Here is a 21,576-nt window from a genome sequence, read left to right as displayed (position 1 = left end):
GTGAGTATCAAACTCTTTGTGCTAATAATTTATATTGCTTTTCGTCTGTTCATATTAATAACAAGGCATTTTAAAGAACGTCAAACAGAACTTGTTCACCAGTCAGATTATATAATTAAAAATGCATTGCAATCTGAAAGTCATTCACTTTGTACTAAGTTCAAGTAGGTTTGTTCAAAAGTTATCCGTATCCATAGTTGAAAAAAATACCTGAACCTCCTTGAAATATTTTTTTACTGATCGTATTTCGCAACATAAGGCAAAACGACGGGAAAGGCTATGAATGTTTAAATATTCAACACTAGATGTCCCACTGCTCAGCGCTAAGCAAAACTGAACATTCTGTGTACCCTGATAACCTACTGTTGGCACAATGCCAACAGTGAATTTATCAAAAAATGTGTGAAATTGCAGAAAAATCTGATCAAGTTCAGGTTTCAACAAAAACACTGTGCCATTGCAGAGCCCCTTACATGTACAGCAACAAAAAGAAATGCATATCGAATGAATAATTATACCCTGAAAATTAAAGAAAAAAAATTGTCCCTTTTCGAGAGCATCTTTCCTGTCTTAGTTTCATTCTTTCTGTGCTTAGCTTTTTGCACCGCATTTATTTTTCACACTTCAAAGCTAATTAAACATACCATTAATCAAACAGCAGGTACACACCCATAGTGCTTGCACAAACTTTAAAAATTTGACAACTTATTAAAAGTCATCAGCTGTTCTTGCTTCCTACACAAAGAACAGCCTCCATGCCACAATGTACAAATACCATATGGTTGCCAGTGCCCGGCTAAAGGAAAAAAAAAAATAAAAAAAATAAAATGAAACAACAGGAAGAACTTAAGTAATGGAAGTCCCACCAGTTCCAATTTTAATAGTGTGTAGTTGGTACTGGAGCTTATAGACCCATCCAGTTGCTGGGTGGCTGATCTGCTCCACACAGTCTTTCAAGTGACCTCAGCTGGCAAATTGCTGGTAAAATGCCAGCTTGACCCTTTCAATGTGATGGCACAGCTTGACAGCTGGGCCCAGTTTAAGGCCCATGCACTCCTGAACTGTTGGCAGAGTCAAGAGAAGCAGGGCCTGACCGTCAATCTCCTAGCAAAACACACAAAGTAGGGTTAGTGACAGACAATACTACAGACATGGTGAACTGGGTTTTCATTTCCGACAGTCACATTCCTCCATATCTCTGTGCTACCTGATCTAAGAAGATGCGTGCCAACGGTGCACAGTCTGTGGTCCTGATGAAGTGCACTACATCAGCTACACTCCATTCAAGTGGGCTGGTGTCCAACTGCAACTTCTCTGGCACTTCCACACGTTGTCCCTGGGACCAGAGCAGACTTGTTTGTAAACCATGAGAAACACTACAGAATGAGTTATAGCTGAATTACATCATTCATTCAAACAACTAAAGGGTCAACAACTCCATAGGCAACACAATATAATTATGTGAGTGGAAGATACGTAGATTGCTAAAGGGTACAAGAATACAGAACCTGCAACCTGTCTACCGGCCATTTGTTCACACACAATACCTGGTGCAGGCAAGTTTTAAGACTGGCCACTGTGTGACACTGCTTTACTTCATGTGCTGCTGAACTGCAACCACAGTAGCACGAAAGGGTGGCCAGTCAAACTGTATCAGGTAGACAGTATAGTGAAAAATATGTGTGAAAGGGGAACACAGGTGTGTGCGTGTGTGTAAATATAGTACATACACACACCTTTGGGGAAGGGGGCTGGTTTTCGTCATCAGAGTAAGAGGAAGATCGGGTCTTGCGTTTACGTCTGCGACGAGTTCGGGGACTCTCATTGTGGGTAGGTGAGGGAGGCTGAGATTTCCTCTCTGAGTGCTCAGAATCATCAAGCAGCTCATCCTGCAGCTCTGAGCCAGAGTCCTCACTCAGAGAATCATCTTCATCAAGGTCTTCCTCCTCACCACTGCCCTAGGGACAGAGAGAGAGAAGATTAGGAAACAAATCTACTGGGATAGACTGCAGATCTCTGCAACCCTGACTTAGACAAGAGGTTTAATGGGACTAAGAAAGAGCAAGTGATTCCTTAAAGCAGGGAAAGCAGCAAGAAGGCAGAATGACTCCCAGTTTAAAATCATCTGCCCAGGAAGCTCTGTCAGTGTAGAATACCTGAGGTGAGCCAGCAGGTGTGTTGTCCAGTGAGTTTGAGCGCTTCTTTTTGTGCACAAAGAAGTGCTTCTTCCTTTTCCTCCTTTTCCCCACTTTCCTCACCCCACTCTCTAGGTTAGTGTGTCCTCCTGGGGGCCTCCCAATCCGCTTGCTCTTCTTCTTACCATAGTAATGAGCTGTGGAGCACAGACGTGCAGTCAGCAGACATGGTACTCCCACAATTAGACTTATAATCACATCGCTAAGAAAAGTACCTTAGTCACATTTAACAGAACAATGAGCCATTTGATTTCTTACTATATTTAGTTGATCTTTCTGTATTTATGTAAATAATCACAATTTTTTTGTCAGAAATTTATATAGAGAATGGCATAGTGACAGTCTTGATCATTAATAACTGTGCCACAGAGGTCTAAATATAGTCATATTGTAGAAGAAAAATCTCTGAAAAACTAAAATAACTCATCTGTTGCTGACATGCCTGAATATTACACACATTTATTTGTTCCTCTGAGGCATTTCTCCAAATGTTAAGCTACTCACAACGATTTTTCCCAATGATACTGTATCAAGTAGAGTAAGTATGATGATCAAGGGTACTACTGCAGGACGTGTTAAGCTCTGTGCTTGCAAAACAAAGCATAACTTTTTTTAAAAAATCATTAAGAATAATCTTTTTTTCCTCTTTTGTTGTGATTTTTATTTCTAATTTGGTTTTGGAATACCTTCATGTCTCTTATTTTCCATCACACACACACACACACACTTTCAGAACCGCTTGTCCCATACGGGGTCACGGGGAACCGGAGCCTACCCGACAACATAGGGCGTAAGGCCAGAAGGGGAGGGGACACACCCAGGACGGGACGCCAGTCCGTCGCAAGGCACCCCAAGCGGGACTTGAACCCCAGACCCACTGGAGAGCAGGACCCGGTCCAACCCACTGCGCCACCGCGCCCCCTCTTATTTTCCATCAGTTTCTCAAAACTCAAAATTCCTTCATTCACAAACAGGAGAGTTTATCAGCACCCGTCATAAGTACACTGTTCTTCATGAAACTGGTACAATATGGCTGGATGTCTGTTTGAGCTTGGTGGCATTCCAAGTTGGGATCATGCCAGTATTATCAGAGGAGACAAGACAATGAAAATGGGCTTGAAAACTGCCTCAAGGTTTCATTTGAGTAACATTTTACTAAGCAGCAGAAAACAAACCATTAGACAGAAAGAAAGGGAGACACCAAGTATGTACAGTACTAGTGAAAAGTGAGTACACCTGGGCAATACTTGTATGGGAGGAGCTGGACAGAACAAAAGCAAAGCAACGCACACGAGTCCTATACCTCAGAAGTGCTGCAGAAGAGCTGGGAAGACACATCAGCTCATTTCTTGATCAAAATTACTAAATGCCTAGTGAGAGAAAGTTTCCAGCACATGTACTCAAACTTTTGATTGCTATGGTATGAATGGTCACGGTGACATCATCTGTAGAGTTGAAAAGTTAGCAGACACGGCAGGCGGCGTTACTGACTGTATTTGGTCTTTGTGAGCACAGAACAATTCTCCGAGCAGCGGCCCAGAACCATGCGCGGTCCAAACAGATTGGGGCAGCACTCCAGCCTGATGCAGGTCTTCCTACAGAACTCTGCCACCTGGTCCGCTGTCCGCACAACCTCCACAGTGGCTCGATAGCTCTTCCCCTTGTATCTGCCAGCATGCACAGAACGTATACTAAGCCTATCTCATCCAACACAGTAATGCCACACCCAGAAGATGTAGATGGTGGAACACGAGGTGCTGGACACGTCAAAAGTGCACAGTAACACAGTTGTACATGTGTGTAGTGGCACTGCAAAGGCTCTAGGAGCAGCAGCTGGGGAGAGGGTGACTGACTTACTTCGCCTTCAGTGTCTCTCCGTGACCCTGCCAGCGAGACTCCTCATCCAGCTGCAGCTCTCGAAGGACACGGCTGGGCTTGTAGGCTGCGTTGATGAGGAGTGTCAGCACCTGGGCAGTGGGGGGTTGAGAGAGGAGGGTTGTGGAGAGGAATAGAGAAAAAGAAGACAAGGGGAGAAAAGGAAAAGGCAAAAAGGTGTTATAGCCAATCAAGATACTGTGAAAAGCATCCTGTGTCTGGCCTGATTGGGTTCTCACCTCCTTTAAGACCAGGACACAACTGCCAGGCCCAACACACTGGGGTAGCTCTGCGATGCGCCCCTTGTTCAGGTAAGGCCCAGAGAAGCAGCGGTGGTTGAAGTAGATCTTGGGGCAAGAGTACTTTCCATTGCCTTGTCCTGCAGATATGTACAGATGTGCCTTTACTATAAAATTCTCACCAGGCAAAACCTAGAGAGATTTACCAAATGGTGCAAAATCTTTGGGATAAATAAAGATCTGTTATTCATTCATTCTAATTAGAGGACTTAAAAAATAAATTCACCAAATGGTACTTCATTTTCATTAAGGAAACACTAACCAGTCTCTGACTGGATGTTCTCCTGCTGTTTCAGTGCTTCAGGCAGTGTGGCCCTGGTCGGAGTTCTGTTACTGGACCGAACACAAGAGAACAATCAGGTCTGGCCAGGTTTACTCTTTAATACGAATGGCTCTCTGGGGACCTGTATCGGGGCACTCTGTGAGTAACACTTACTGCTTTTCTGGCTGAACCACTGCAACTCGCCTCTGCTTCTGAACTGCAAAGTCAGACATCAACATTACAGCCACAACCACCTTCTAACTTGCATAAAAATACCAAAGTTAGGAGTAAAAAGGAGATCTTGCAACATACATAAGTACATTGTTATTGCCTTTTACTGGAATTATTTCACTTGTCAGTTTCTATTTATTCATGTTAGGAAAACCAGTAGTGTTAAGGCCAGAACATACAGTGATAACGACTTCATTTAATGTGTACACAAATAAAATTTCACAAATAAAGAAGTGTGTGTATATAAAAGGGGGAGCGCAGTGGCGCAGTGGGTTGGACCGGGTCCTGCTCTCCGGTGGGTCTGGGGTTCAAGTCCCCCTTGGGGTGCCTTGCGACAGACTGGCGTCCCGTCCTGGGTGTCTCCCCTTCCCTTCCAGCCTTATGCCCCAAGTTGCCGGGCTAGGCTCCGGCTCCCCGCGACCCCGTATTTGACAAGCGGTTCAGAAAGAGTGTGTGTGTATAGAGTTACCACTGTGAGTGCTGGCCTTAGAATACTTTAATTCAATCTTTTCTGGAGGTTTCAGCACCGGCTGTAGCAGTTTCTCCCACATTTCCGGCGAGCACATATTTACCTTTCCGTCAGGAAAACAGAAGTAATCATTAAAAAACTAGAGACTGCAGCAGTGGGGAAACCATATGCTGAATTAATCGAGTCAGACCACTGACCTTGAGGTTTGGTGGGGTATCGAAGGGAATAGCCGTTAGTTTCGCACCAGCTGACAGGAAAGATGTCCATGGAGTCAATGTGGACAATAATGTCTGGGACAGGCTGCTTCACACCTGAACAGAGAGACATGCAGAAGCAAACAGTAAAATCTCAACAGAACTTGCAATGGTATATGTTATAACATGCATGACTGTTTCTCACATTTACTCGGTTTAGTATTTCTTTTTCAGCTTCAATCATAAAGTTCAGCCTAGATGTTATATGCCAGGGAGCAGTCAGGAGAGCATTTAACTCCCAGCACAGCTGTTCCTTTTACCTTCTAAATGCAGCCAGATGTGCTGACCCCTGACCCTGATCACCGTGGCCACGTGGATGTGCTCGGGGGACAGCGGGTTCGCTGCTTCTAGCTTCATCGACTCCATGAATTCATGATCTGGCTGCTCCTGAGCAGAGGAGGAATAAGCGTGAGGGACCAGTAGAGGAAAAGGTGGCCCATGTGACACATGCATGTGTAATGTATGTGTGTGTGTGTGTGTGTGTGTGTGTGTGTGTGTGTGTGTGTGTGTGTGTGTGGCAAATGGGGACACAGGGAGATGTCCCTCACAAAAACATACACAAGTGCAGCCGCTTTGTGAATAGGTTTCATGTTCATATTTTTATATAACCTACGGAAAGGGGTTACATGAAAGGAATAATTTAAATTAAGTACTTTCTTTGCTTTCCACTTTCATAAAAGAGTTAGTATGAGGTATGGAATAATAACTGCGTGCCAAAATATTGCAAAGTCCTATAGAAAGAATCGTAATAAAAATTTAAAGAATATATAGCCATTAAAAAAAAAAATTGTACCTTGTGTTTTTAATATTTAAAAATACATGGCAGCACATGTGTACATTTTATAAAAATATTAAAAGTTAAGACCTAACATATGGCCTTCTGTAGTTAAACACAAGGTAATGCAGCACCAACATTGCTTTATCAGAATTGTACCTTAATCCACTGGGATTTAACAAAATTAATGTTGATCATTTTCAGTGCAGAAATTGTCTGTTTTTGACCTATTATCAAAAATTCAGTTTAAAATCCCTGTACAAGACTTCTCTCCACTCATTCCAAACAGCGTAAAGATATACACTGAAGAAAAGAAGAGTCACCAGGGCATTGTTACTGGGACAAACTACACAGAATAGCAGCAAATCCTACTACTTTAACGAGTTATGCTAAATTCATAGGTGAAGGAAGGGGTGTTGTATTGGTTAGAGAAACTGTATCTGGACTCAGAGGTCACAGGGTCGAATCCCACCTCCTGCAGATGGACCCTTGAGTAAGGTACTTACCTGTATTGTTCTAGTGGAAAAAACTATCAGCTGTATAAATATTACAAGTAGCTTAACATTGCAAGTCATTCTGGAGAAAAGCATCAGTTAAATGCATCGATATAAATGTGTTAGCTCATCATCTGTCAAGAGTGAATCAGGTCCTCTAATCGCTTGAGGCCTGGCCATGGTACATGCGATAGCGTGCATGTGTCTGCACCCTTAGGCCCGACTCACTGGAGGAAAGCAGTGCTGTGGTGCCGCTTCTGCCCCACACTGCTTCAAGTAGTCAGCCCAGTCAAAGTCCTGGCCCTGGTACCCTACGACACGGACAGGCCATGGACACACAAGTAATTAATGTTCCCAGACTGAAATCACAGACAGATCTGCACAGGCATTTTAATCACAGAATTATCAACACACCAAACACACTTCAAGCCCAGTCTTATGTCAAACATAATGTGGAGTGATGTTAAAATATTTTAGTTCTATTCACCCCTTTTTTGGTTATTGAGCCAGTTGTAACATGAGATGTACATTTTAAAATGTTGACGTGTCTTATATGCAGCTGACAGCCAAATACGCTGAGGGGTGTGGATACTATGTGTAGTGGGCAGGAACATTCACCTGGAGGGGGGCTCAGCTGCACCCCATTCTTCAAGCTCCACTGTGTCGGGAAGATTCCGGCACTGTCACGATGGCAAACGAAGGAGGGACCAGCTGCCACACAGCCCTGGACGTCCATCTCCACCAGGAAGTACTGGTCACTGAATACCTGTGATCCATTGATCACTTACAGTCAGCATAGGTCCTGAACTTTAATGTTAAAATAGATTTTTTTTATAAAATGCACACTTGCAACAATAAACTAATGGTGAAGGAAAGAAGCAGCAGTTTCAGTTTCGAGAGTTGGCACTTCATTTACACATTTAGTCTTAGTCAAGGAGTAAATTTAGCATAAAGTGCTAGTAAATCTGCAACCGCAAAAAAATTCCATTCCGTTGAAATTCTACCCATCATGGAAAAGACTGACATTTATTAATTCATTCACTCACTGTCATCTGTCTAGCAGGGTCACAGTGGTCCAGAGCCTATCCAAGGAGCATAAGGGTGAATCGGATATACTGAACGGTACACAACTCCATCACGGGGCAATCACACACACACTCAATCACTCACACAGTAAGAGTCACCAGTTCAACTAAAACACATATCTTTGGACTGTGGTAGGAAATGAGAGCACCCAGATGAAAACCAAGCAAACATGGAAAACACGCACACTTGACTTAGACTAAACCAGATTCAAAGCCATTTCCAAACCCACAGGCCAAGAGCTGTGAGGCACTACTGATACCCGCTACACCGGTGTGATGTCCTGAATGTTTTTTGTAAAGACCGACTGTGGACAAAACCCTTGATGTTTTTTACCACTCCGCTTCCTGAACACACAGGATAATAAATTTTCCATTAGAAACAACAAAGACAAAAACAAAACATATTATTAGAAATTTTAAATATGCACCATACTGCTTTTCCATAATAGAAGAGAAAATCTGTTCTTTCTGTTTGAACTACAAGTGCATATTCAGTGCGTCTTAGTTTATAAGAATTTCCAATCTCTTCGTCACACTGAGAGCAAGTGGTACACCGAGAAAAGCCTTTGCCTTTCATACACTACGAAAGAATCTTCAGTCCACTTCATGTGGGAGATCTGCCAATAATCTAGAACACACACACCAACAGATCACAAGGGTACTTGGCAACTGTCTCAAGTTTTAAAAATTACTGCAGTTACCATGTTTTCAAATGTTCATGTAATCCAATTAAATACCCTGTTAAACTGGTCTTCCTAAATAAATGCAAATTAACACATATAGGAGAAAAACGTTCTCATTTTCAGCGTTCCACAATGCCATTAATATCAGTCCTAATAAAAAAAACTAGCTCGCAAGCACCACTGTCTCTTTGCGTGCATTTCCTCAAAAACTTAATACCTGTAAGTGACATTCTGAACACTATTCCTATTCTGCAGAAAAGACACTGCTGATGTCTGTTAGAGAGAATTACCCGTACCAGAAATAGTTTTAAAACTGAGTCACAGGTTCAATGTTATTTCATCTTAGTCTCACATAGTTACTCGGGAATCTACCAGACGGACATGATCTTGGCCCAAAAATTTTTAAATGAGTGAAAATGAGAGTGAAATATACACTTTGGATTTCACAACGCAGCAACGCTTTTAATAAGTAAGATGTGCAGAGACAAAATTATACAAGTAAATGTAACGTATACATGAATGTGTTTAAGAGATCTTTCTTCATTTTAGCAGGAAAAATCCTCTGCAAGCTCCAAAGGAGAAATGGTGCCACACAGTGACAAGGCTGTGACTGAGAACCGAATGCACCGTTACACAAAAATAAATTAAATTTCTCCTAGGTTGGCTGTAATAAAAGCAGGTACTGTAATTTAACTGCCATGCAGTGCATGGGTGGATGGACTGAGTTACCTTGGTGACTGTGGCAGGACTGATGGAGAAGGGTGCAGCAGGATTGACAGCTTCCAGTTTCATTCCTTCAGTGAAGCAGTGAGCAGAGATGGTCGGCTTCTCCTAAGCACAAGGAAGAGGAAAAGGAACACATTTGGGAAGTGTAGGCCACTTTGGTACTTCTGATACAGTTTGTAGCAGTGGCTTAGATTAAAACCAATCCAGCATAATACTAGAATTAAGCATCCAGACCCGCAGTGTTGAAGATTTAGGCCTTCGATACTGTCTTACAATGACTTAAATGCTGATTACTTTCATGTAAATTCATTCATTTAGCAGACGCTTTTCTGCAAAGCAACGCATGTCTCAGAACAATACAAAGACTTAAACCCTGTGAGTTTTTGGTAAAATGGCTGGTTTCTTTAGTGCTGAGACATGTTAAGATAAAACACTGGAAACAGGCAGTGGAATATTCTTAACGTCCAAGAGACTTTTTTTTAACTGGAAGAGAGAAAGCAGACCCTTCTGCCCAAGGACTACCTTGAACAACTCGTTGGTGACGGCTCCGTCTGGTGGTTGTGCGCCAATCCTTTGTCGAACCTCATTCCACTCCTCCTCACTGCGCAGTCCACGTAGCACTGAGATACACACAGGACTGTTAAGGATTTTGGTAATGGCCACACAGTTTAGGACAACAGCAAAGTCCAATATCACAAACAGCACAAAGGCAATGAAGACGATGGTGATCCATCACACTGGAGCAATGGCTATTTCACAAGAGTCCCAGGCACTCACCAGCAGGGGGGGTCAGGGTACAGCCGTTCTCTATTGCCCAGCCAGGAGGGTGTAAGAAGGGGTGCAAGTAGAAGACCCAGCGCTGGGCATACATTTGGGGCAGTCCCTCAGCGCCAGAGTACACTAGGCGCAGGCGTCCCCCCACATTCTCCTTGATCACAGCTCCCCAGGCTAATCCTGGGTCCTCGCTGTCCTGGAGCTCCACACTTGACCCTGGGCACAACAGATCCAGTGGATTCTTCCCCCGGTGGGGCTGAACACAATGGGGGGAGGTTATAAACAAAACTGGAATATTAACCAAACGTTGTATAGAAAAATAAGTTATCCACAATAAACATTTTAAATATACTGAATGTACCCCAGAAACTGCCAAAAAGAAGAGTTAAAGTTTATCAAATTTTAAATATAGTAGTGGAAAAAGATGAGCCTGCAAAGCACAATTTTATAGAAAATACTTAAATCTTTAACACTTACGTGAACTAAATGACATGAATATTCTGAAGTCAACTAAATGTAAACGTTCAAGGTCAAATAAAAGTTTATTCTGAACCTTGGCAATTTACTACCACCTTTCTCATTAAACGGTACCATCACCATATACTTCCAAAACACAAGTGTGTTCCCTGTTGGTCTGAAAGAGCTGCTGGTCAGGACCAGGACCAACAACTGGGCTACCTGCTCAATGGCTCTATGGAGAACACCAGCACACAGCTCCCACAGACACTACCCCCTGCACACTCACCCCCTCTAGCAAGTTGGCTGGAGCACTGCAGCCCTCTGACAGGACCTTCTCCAGGAGGGCCTCCCAGTCCTCACGCCTCTCTCGCACACCTAGGAGGAAGGCCAGAGACTCGTTTATTAGTCGACGCAACGCTTCCCCTTTGCCATTTCTTCTTTAATACAGGTTTACCGCAGTGCTTGGTAGGAGCTGCTGACAAACCCTTTAGGAATGTGGAACTATGTCTATCTTTAGTTCAATATATGATACTTGTGTCTTTTAATTGACATGCGGATAAATTAATCAAAGGCTGCACACACAACTGCCAACTGCAAGATGCGCTTAGCAACTACATCAAAAACCACTACAAGAACATAACGTAGGCATTAAGTGCACATAAAAACTATGTACGTACATACCTTACTAAATCCTGCCTGTTAAACAGCCTGCAAGTGAGTATTACACCATAGTGGCTTTGGAAACATGCTAAAATACACATAGAAAAGAAAACCTTGTTTGTTAAAATGGACTGCCATTTCACCACATTCTGCTCACCTTCTGGGGGTCTCATAATTCGCCCCTGCTGCTTGCCCCACCCAACGGGGTGCAAGTCAGCAGTCATGATGTCGCACCAGAAGTCTGCTCGTCGATCGTCATGGTAACCCTCGTAGCGTAGCAGAAGCAACTGGCCGCAGGTGGTTATGATGTTGGCCACCCAATAGGTACCCTCTGGCTCGCCCCGTACACACACCTCTAGCTTCATCCCCGGGGTGAGGCCAGTCTGCAAGCTCAGGTCCACCTGGGGTCAAGGCAGGTTTAGTTCAACACACAATATACCATGTGAAAATGCAGATTCAGACACCAGAAGCCAAGGAGCAAGAATGTTTTAAGAATGATCCTGATGGCACAATAAAGCTACGCTTTACAGCCATCTACTCTGTTTGCTGTAGAACTACTTATATTAACCAGATGTCCATGTTCTAAAGCCATTCATGCAGGCCTGTAGCATTATTTGCCAAACAGCCTGGGAAAACTGTATTGCTACCTAAAAAAAAGAAAAAAAGAAAAAAACAAACACCACCAATTTTAAATCACCCTGTCCTTAAAACACCACTGGCAGATAAAAACCACTGGTCTTACAAATATTTGAGTCACTAGCAAATCAGAGCAGCATGTCTTTGGAATGTGAGAAGGCCCCAAAATACCTGGTGGGGGGGGGGATATCACACACACAGGGAAAACATGCGGCGACTCAGAACGAGGAGCCGGGGATGGATTTGAACCCAGAACCCTGCATGCTGTAGGTTTCAACAGCTGAGCCACCATCCTGGCCCTGATCCCAGACTGTTTCCTCTGATGAGGATTTGTCCCCTGACTCTCTGTTGTTACTCAATGTCTCTTTTGGGCACTGAGATCTGCCTGGACGCTCTCTCTGCGAATGTGACGGCGCTCCCTGGTGTGGGCAGAGAGCCAGGGCTCGGGACTCACGTGCTTGAAGGCATGGTGTGGAACAGCCGACGCGCCGCACTCTTCCAGGTACTCGTCCCAGTTGAAGTCCGAGTCATCCTGCCCAGAACCCTCATCTGAAACACGCAGCCCCTCACAGGTGAGCGAACACCCCTGCAAACCTCACACACCGCACAGTTTGTAACAACACTCAGACAGGGTGCTATACAGCAGCCAAAGCTGTAATACATTAATTGCATTTATATATAAATAGATTATCTCTGACAGCATTCAGGGATGCATATTAGTAATGTGTCGCGCGCACACACAAGTGACTGCTAGAGCACCCATGCACACAGACGCACACACGTGTAAAATCGGCTGACTCACCAGACTCCAGCGGCTCAAGGTTCATGGTGGCCCCACCCCCTGGTGGTCACGTTCGCTGCCCCAGGCTCAGCTTATCTGATACCCCCCCCTCAGACACTCGTTCCAACACACGTTTGTTGGAGCTGTCGGGCTGCTGGAGACACAAAAAAAAGACAAAGGTCACTTGCTTTTCAGCATTTGTACAACACAAGCACATGTCATCAGGACGAAGAATGTTGCACTCTACAGCCAGCCACGTGGACAGACCAAACACACTTGGGCCGCACTCTTGCTACAGATTGCTGTCCACCTTCCGTTTCTGGTCCAGAGTTGGACAATGTCCAGAAGTACCTGAAGATCACCGATGAGAAGGCTCTTGTACGAATGCTGCGTAGCTGTGCCTGTAACACCTCCAGAGGAAAGCGTGGACTTTTTGAATTGCTTCCTGTGCCTCTCCGGCCGAATGCAGCGTACCGAAAAGATCGGTGCTGAAGAGATGCGTCCTCCCTGTTCTGCATGTGACACACATGCCCGCTCACCGCCCTCCATCACCCCGTCAGAGCTGATCAGCGCACAGCCCGTCTGGCAGGATTAGGGACCTGCTTAGCGCTGGGACATCCAGACCTCCGGGCCGCAGCAGCACCGGGCCGTTCACAGTCTTTACACCAAAGGGTACTTTACCCGTAGAGCACACACTGCTCTTCACTGACACCTCACCTCCTGTGACTTACAATGACCTCACCTGGCCATGAGCCTAGCAGAAGGAGAAATAGGAGCAGTAGATGGCATAGTGGTTAATGCTGCTGCCTTTGAATGCCACCTCCTGCTGTTTTGCCATTGAGCAAGGTACTTATGCCTGAATCGCTTTGGTGTTCAAAAAAAAAAAAAAAAAAAAACACCCAGCTGTAAAAAAATAACAGGTAAATACTGTGGGTCGCTTAACACTGTGCTTTGGAGAAAAGTTTCAGTTAAATGAATAAATCTCCTCAATGGCAGTGTGTATTGTGGGATCATGGGGAACACCGTCACTAAGCAAATTATGACAATACCTGGGAACTGACTAATCTCCGAGTTACTGAATCACACAGACAATTCAGGAACATAAGGCATCCAAACATTAGCAAGTTTTTTAGAATTCACTATATTATGGAATTAAACCTCTCTGGTTCACAAAAAAACTGCTTATGATTTTTAACAGACAAAGAGTAAAACCAATCGCATCCCTTCTCCATCTTGTCCGTGAACTCATGCTGCTCCAGTTGCAACAGGCAGAAGTCCACTTCAACAGCGGGATGTGTGTGGGACAAGGCCCTGGGAGACACTGAGTGCGAGGGTCACTGCTGACAGATTCAGGTGACCGGGGTCCAGGGGGAAGAGTAGCCGTTTGCGTCACCGCCTGCTGCCATTGGCGCACACACAAACACAGAAAAAATCTCTTCCTGCAGCATCTGTGAGCAGCAGGTCAAAGTTCATCAAATCACACTTGCCTTCCGAGTTCCGAGTCTCACATTTGGTCTCTCTCTGCACAAAGAAAACATCCATTTATAAGCTCAACTGAGCCGTTACTTTGTACAGCCCGTAGGTCAACACAGCCTGCGGTAACTTGCACACCGCTAGCTCTGACCTGGACTGTGACCAAGGGGATGCAACAGGTCTGGCACATAGTGGAGTTCGAACACAGGGAGGGGGCTCGCGGTGCATCCACTCAGCATCGACAGACTAAGTGAATTGCAGAGGTGCCCTTCCCTGCAGTGTCTTTCTGAAAGGCTGTTAGTAACCGTGTGAACAAAGGGATGATAGAGGGACACCGAGGGCAAAGGAAGAGGGAGGAGTGATGGCAGGAGCGCAGGAGGGATGTGAACAAGATGGAATGAAACAAAAAAAGCAGATAGAGGTGGACAATGGATGACTATTAAGAGTGGGCAGCGCCATCTAACAGGAGAGTATGTATAATTGAGATGTGTGGGGGGCATCAGGGGCTCCCGGCATCACCAAAGAGTGACGGCAATAGGATTAGACAGGACGGCTCCCTTCCTAGACCCGCTGCTAACACCTCCCCATTTTCCACTAAATTCAGCCCTCTAGGGGGGCTTTAGACACCCCCTGACGTAGCCAAAACCGAAGAGGCGCAACACCCCTCACCCGAAAAAAGAATGGACCCCACAGCCTTGTTTAGAAAAGAAAACCCAAAACCAGACGGTGCTCCCCTCCCCCCTCCTCAAAAAACGGGGACCTGAGGAATGAAGGCATACTCATCACAAAGAGGCCTCAGCCATAACTGGCAGAGTCACACAAAGGAGTAAAACAACAAAAATTATACTCTTATACTATAGCACCTCACGTATGCATTAGGAATAATCATCGCTAAATGAATAAAATGAATAAAACAACAGGGGTCTTGAAGGAGTACAAGATGTCTACTGCAGGATCCTCAAAAAGAGCACTTTGCAACATGACATAAAGACTTCAGTCTCACAAATACCTTTTCAGACACCCCACCTGCTCACGGTTACCCAGCATTCCACCACACACGCAAATACAGATCACCTCGCCCGAAATCAGGTGCCCTTCGATCGGCCTCCATTAGTTGGCCCACAAGTCCTCAACCATTCGCACACATAGAACACGGCTGCCAGCACAACAGAGAGAAGAATAACAGCACACGGAAATATAAACGCAGCGCACACGCAGACGAAAGAGTGGCAGAGAGTGCTCATATACCACACGTAAACAGTGCGTCCGTCCATTCAAACGGCACGTCAAGTGGCCTTTGTAAGGCCTGATATCTTTATTAACATTGAAATGAGACTCAGGCAGCTTGCCCCTAGTCGGCTACCATTCAGCGCACGTTCTCTAAACAATGAGCCAGGAATAGGAAGAGCACCACGCAGGGAAAAGTTCCTCTCCATTAAAGACTTTGTGCTTGAAAGGTCTGGTCTGACATAAGGGAACACATACGGAGCCACTGAGACAAACTGTGCCCTCTGTTGCTCTTCTAAATATTTCAAGAAAAACAAATCTTGTATTCAAGACATCTTCAAGTCACAAGTTGCACTTAAATCATGGGGACAATGACAAGTCTAAATTCTAATTTATATGTAAATGCTGAATAATGCAGCATAAGCAAAGAGTACACGGGACATAATTTACCTTGACGACACCAGAAAGCATCTCACGTTATAAAGCCTGACTTTGTAGAAAAAAAGAGGAAAAAATGTTACTGAAACTTTGCCCAACAAAATGACAACACAGAGTTTAGAATAACATTCCCTCTGAAGTGTAGTAATACTGATGCAATTAAACTTTGTCCAATTAATCATTATAGTAATGTATCAATTTACATAGCAAGGTGTTACTGTATCAATTCAGGATGAAGGGTATAATACTAGGAGGGGGAATGAAACCAAAATCCTTCAGACTGCAAGGTAGCAGCTCCAGCAACTATGTTACATTTAGGAATGAGTAAATTAAATCTCTTCTGAAATCTTACGATATTTCTTCCATGAGGTTCTGATTTTGTCAGATGGGTCACAACTGTGTTAGCGAAATGTTAAGGAAGAAGGGATAGGACGAAAAGAAATGCGGCGCATGGTGAGAAACCCCGTCTGATTTAGGATCACCTAAAATAACGAGTCCTCCCTGACCTTGACAATAATATATGAAGTGATGAGGGGAAAGTGCTGAGCAGGGCAGTGGCTCAGGTCTTCCAAACAAATGATATTCCTTCATTTTTGTAACACCTAACCTCTTATCCAAATGTCACGTCTACACATTTACATTACATTTATTTACTTGGACGCTTTTTTCCAAAGCGACTTACAATGGATACTATGTAGCGTTATTAGCCCACATACCTTATTCACCAAGGTGACTTGCACTGCTAGATACACTACTTACAATGGATCACTCATCCATAGATCAGTGGAACACATTCTCGATGTCACTCACACACTATGGGGGAACCGGAACTGCCCGTCTTTGGACTGTGGGAGGAAACCAGAGCACCCGGAGGAAACCCACGGAGACACACGAACATGCAAACTCCACACAGACTGAGCGGGGATCGAACCCACGTTCTCTCGCACCAGCCCAGTGCTGTGAGGCAGCAGCGCTACTCACCGCGCCTCCACGCAAAAAGGATTACATGCTATGTGCAGCATTCTTGTTGCGGTCTGCATACATGCAATATATTCACTTAAGCTTATTTCACAAAAAAGAGAATTCTATTTCCTATCAAACAATTTCTTCCCAACCTAAAGGCTCGTATAAAATTATTTTCAGGTCTTGAGCTTGACTATTTTAACACTCAAAGGCAAGACAACACAGACAAACAAGATCTTTGTGCGAATATACTTACAAAATATATTTAAGAGCTTTTTCAAAGGAATATCAAAATGTGGTTGATGAAGGCAGGAATTCAGTCAACTAAGCAGCTAAGCATAATTAATAAAGAGCTCAGCTGCCATAAAATCCCAGTATGCCTTGCGGGTCTCGGGGACCAGGGCTTAAATTAGGTGGCGTCGAAGAGAAGAAACGGCCCGTTAGTAACGCCGTCATCGTGTCATATAGTAGGTTCCCGAAATGAAGAGAAGACACGCATCCATTTCATCTCCCAACTCTTGCGCGCGCGCGCACGCATGCATGCATACACACACACACACACACACACACACACACACACACACACACACACTGACACTCACTAGAACGTCACCGGGACACAGGTGAACGGTCCCTGTACTTCCTAGCGGAGACATGAAGTGTGCATCTCCGGAGACGCGCTGCTGACTTCAGTTTTTTTTATCATCATCGTCATAAGTTTAAGTTGTTGTGTAAAACAGCAGACAGAACGTGTCCTTATCAAAAATCATGTTAATACTAAAAAAGGCGTAAAAGTGCATACACAGATGAAAACTGAACTCTGAGTAAACTTATTAAATCTGCTATTTGACGACACATTCATGATTCAGACGCGCCTCCAATTTTGTTGCCCGCGCGACGCGTCCCGCAGCGATCCCGCATCGACAGCAGGCCAACGAGGGTGCGCGCGCAGCGCACGCGGACAGGTGCCCCGGGAACTCGTCCCGCCTCAGCCCACACCGCGAGTCAAAGCTCCTGTGAACACCGCGTAACCGGCCTCCTACGTTAACGTCCAGTAGTAACGTCAGACAACACGTCATCTCAGCCCTGCTGCAAATACCAGAAATGACCGAGTTGATATGAAATTAACCTCCAGATACAACAAGGGCTGCTGGAAAAGTCCACTGCGAATGGTCCGGACATGTCAAGACAACAGAATTCACCAATATTATCACGCGAAAGTTGGGACTGCTTTGCAACTTTCCCGCCTGAAGGTTTAATTTCCTTCTTTCCTGTGAGATTCCATACTGACCATGAAAATTCATTTGAAAAACCATGAAAAACCAATGGCAAGTAATTTAAAAGCTATTAAAAACCAATGAAAAAGAAAATTAAGTGAGTGAAAAGGCAACGATAAGCCGGGTGAAGTCAGTGAAAATTCAATCGTGAGCCGATAAAATGCCATTAAACACCCAAAGATAAACCAATGAAAATCAAGCTCAATGTCGCTTATGTAAATAAGGTGTGATGACAGGCCACTGCGTCCAACCATGAAATGGAAGTGACACTAATTAGTCCCACCATTCGGACAATTCCAATTCGTGATTTCGTTCGGGTACGGATTCGTCATGACATCCCAAGACGCCATTTTAAAAAATGGAAAAAATGTAATAAAAAGTTGTGTTTCTTGTTGAACAAATATTCGTTTACATCAAATCTGCGTAAAGTCACAAAGTGATCAGTCTTAAGTTAAACGGCAGAAAGACTTCTTAAGATACTACCCGCACGGGACATCTCTCAGCGCTGTAATTATTAGGACATTACTGTCAATAAATTTTGTAAACCATGACCGCTGTGTTAAGTATATATCATTTGCCTGAATGTACTGATTTCATGAAATGGTTAAAAAGCACAAAAGCGTGTGTAAGGTTAGACTTCCAAGGGAAGTGCCCCAGTGTCTGCTGACCAATGCACACGCGGATGACACTACTACGAACACTTCATTTTAACCTAACTGCACCCTGCATAAATCTTCCAACGCGCAACTTTCGCACCGCAAGGCGCCACAAAGCCACGCGCACTGAATGCTGAAAAGAAAAGAGCAGAGAAGGGACAAGGAAGGACGCCAGGCACGGGACTTGTGTGCGTTCTGCCCACGGGTCGCGTTGGACGCGGGAGCTCCCCGATGGAGCGCGTCCGCTCAGCGTTGGTCACCAAGTTACCGGAACGTCAGAGCCGCCGCTTCGCAGCGGCGGGGAAAAAAGAAACACGGATCACGAACAACGCGCGAAAACACACTCATCAATGAGCACACGCTGAACTCTGCTAAGGAAACTATTTCCCGGAGGCGTATCTGACCTGCTCCGAGTTTTTTCCCCCAAGTGGATCTCAGATGCTTCGCGTCCGCTCGCTTCGCCGATCACTGCCTCATTCCAATATGGCACGATGCGCCACTGCGCATGGGCAACAGCACCCCCCCTCGCAGACTTTCTGAGAGCGCGGCTGTGAGGAGCGCGCGCGGGGCTACCGCGCGCCGCAGCACTTCCGCGCGTTCTCTTACGCACGGTGTAAAACAGCAAATCAGTAAGCTACATTTTAACAAAGGAACAAACACACGATGCCCACTGTCCTCACGGAGAACACATTTCGATATTAAATGTTTGTTAGAACGCCGCCTGTTCTTGGAGTGAAGTAGCCACTCTCCAAATATCAAACATCTACAGTAAATATGAAATTGTGTTGCGTGACGAAAATGACCAATGAGGTGTTATCACAGTACCATTTTTTATCATAAAAACCAGTGTTAAGTATAGAACATTTTGTTATATCGTCTTGTCTGCTGTTTTGCTGCCTGCTTTGCTTCATATATTCGTGGCACATTCGCCCTACATTTGTCCAGTTATAATTTTCTTTAGGCCGGCCCATCTCATGAAATGAATTTGCAAGTAAACATAACATATGAAAAATAACACTCGGGCGACATTTTCCCAGCGCTGCTAGAATTACATGACCATACGTTTGACTTAAGTGTTTTTCGAACATTAATTTATTAAATATTTGGTGATTTATGGTAATAAACCATAGGCATGTGTTACATAATCAGCAAGATAAATGATCATACATCTTAAAAGTACAATGTGCAGTACAAATTTAACCAGTCTAACACTAATTATACTGCATTTGTTGGCAGTGCGGATTCCGAGGTTTATTTATACTATAAAATGTAATGTGTGTGTCTATTGTAGCACGTGTTATTTAAGAAGCAAGTCCTGTTTCATTTTCACTATAACCGCCCGCTCTGTTTTTTTTTTTTTTTTTTTTTCCACCACTCTAGAACCTTCCCACAATCGCTTCGATCGTTCTCAAGAACTGGGCTTAAAGAGAACCTCCTGCGAAATTTATCTATGAACTGTAACACGGTGTAACAAAAGACCACGACGAGCACCACAGCGTACATTCCGTGTATTATAACCGCATTACTCGGTTTTTTTTTTTTCAGTTAAATTGTGGCAGCGGGCAGACTAGTGTAACAATCAATTTTAACTTCAACGCAGTGCAAGTGGTAGAAGAGTCCAATTTTTTCAAAAAATAGTCCGAGAAACACTCATTGATAACGTTTTGTAAAAAGATAATACCTTATTGTAAGGTTTCATCAAGGTGCTAAGCTTTATCAACTTAGCCGTAGGGTATTTTGAATAATCAATTTATTAACGCTTCAGTGGTAACTGAATGCATGGAGTGTGTCGTTAGACTTTACCACAGTCAATGACCAGATACCACAAACGCGAAAGTAAAAGTTTCGTTGTTAAGTCGTCATTCCCCGTTTCGTTTTCCGTTCATTGTGAGAAATTCTGATAAACTTGTGTGGAAAAATACGGGAATCTGACGTAAGGACAGAGACAAAAACGTCCAACTAGGGACATTCGGAACGAGACGTGTCCGCGTGCAGCAGCAGTGACGAAACGGCGCTGCTGTTTATGTCCTCGGACCAGGGGCAGGGCCAGTGTTTGCCTGAGGGAGACGGTTACAGGATTTAGGCAGAATATTTTTCCAGATTTTTTTCCCCCTTTTTTTGTACATTTCCTACAGTTGTTCGACATAATTCGCTGGAAAATCGAAAATGAACTCGAAATGATAAACACTGGTAGTGAAGTCAATTCAAAGAAGACTGGGAATCCTAGCCAATCTAGGGGAAGCAGCCTGGGTGCTGTCAGTAGACAAACCAAGTGTCCAAAAACTGTCTTTTTGACAAGTTTCCATGTGAAACTGGTCTAAGGAAATACTGCATTTGTACACGTTATAGAGACTTTAAAGATTAAAAAATAGTTTTTCCGCGCAAACGGATAAATAAGGTTTAGTACTGCGGTTGCTACTGCAACATAGTGAACTTTCTGATACTCGTCGGTGCTGTTTCACCTCTTAAGATGATTTATAGTGCCTTTCTTTCAGTAGGCCTACATGAATTATAACAGCACAATATATGGGATATAGACACCTACTTGACCTCAACATTTGAATAAAGTGTACAATTTAATTACAAATAATACCCTAAGAATAGTTGAGAACTAAATTTACAATGCTGTTTGGAAACTGATACCTATGATAGTCCATTACGTATTTTTTTAAAAAAAAAAATGCCAGCAATTCACACAACTGAATAAAGTGTAAATAATTTCAGAAAGATCACAGGTAGCAGTAGCTGCTATAAGGAGAAATACATCATGTCCTTATGCTGTTCCCCTCATGTCCAAGGCTATTTCAGTGATTTGTTCTCGAGATGTCTTACCTGTCCCCATACTGCGGTGAAGCCCCATTGACCACAGTACACATTTGATTCA

At 44.1% G+C, this 21,576-nt stretch overlaps 1 protein-coding gene across 3 annotated transcripts; it reads right to left on the bottom strand.

The window, feature by feature from the left end:
• Positions 1–38: 38 nt before the first annotated feature.
• sfmbt1 (Scm like with four mbt domains 1) lies at positions 39–21,576 on the bottom strand. Of its 3 annotated transcripts, none has more exons than XM_018756663.2 (21): positions 21,525–21,576; positions 12,680–12,812; positions 12,332–12,426; positions 11,399–11,642; positions 10,868–10,956; positions 10,126–10,378; positions 9,871–9,968; positions 9,352–9,453; positions 7,473–7,620; positions 7,083–7,165; positions 5,846–5,972; positions 5,529–5,642; positions 4,806–4,848; positions 4,632–4,702; positions 4,310–4,449; positions 4,053–4,162; positions 3,687–3,862; positions 2,157–2,332; positions 1,737–1,958; positions 1,208–1,336; positions 39–1,104 (listed from the first exon to the last, which is right to left on the bottom strand). In XM_018756663.2, the coding sequence occupies exons 2-21, from the start codon at positions 12,702–12,704 to the stop codon at positions 964–966; spliced, it is 2,586 nt and encodes an 861-aa protein (XP_018612179.1). In that variant the 5' UTR covers positions 12,705–12,812; positions 21,525–21,576; the 3' UTR covers positions 39–963. The 3 variants fall into 3 exon arrangements, with proteins under 3 accessions (XP_018612179.1, XP_018612176.1, XP_018612178.1); XM_018756660.2 differs by lacking the exon at positions 21,525–21,576 and adding an exon at positions 19,097–19,207; XM_018756662.2 differs by lacking the exon at positions 21,525–21,576 and adding an exon at positions 13,010–13,488.

Source organism: Scleropages formosus, chromosome 2, assembly GCF_900964775.1.
Source record: "Scleropages formosus chromosome 2, fSclFor1.1, whole genome shotgun sequence".
Taxonomy (NCBI): domain Eukaryota; kingdom Metazoa; phylum Chordata; class Actinopteri; order Osteoglossiformes; family Osteoglossidae; genus Scleropages; species Scleropages formosus.
This window is presented reverse-complemented; position numbering and strand designations above follow the sequence as displayed.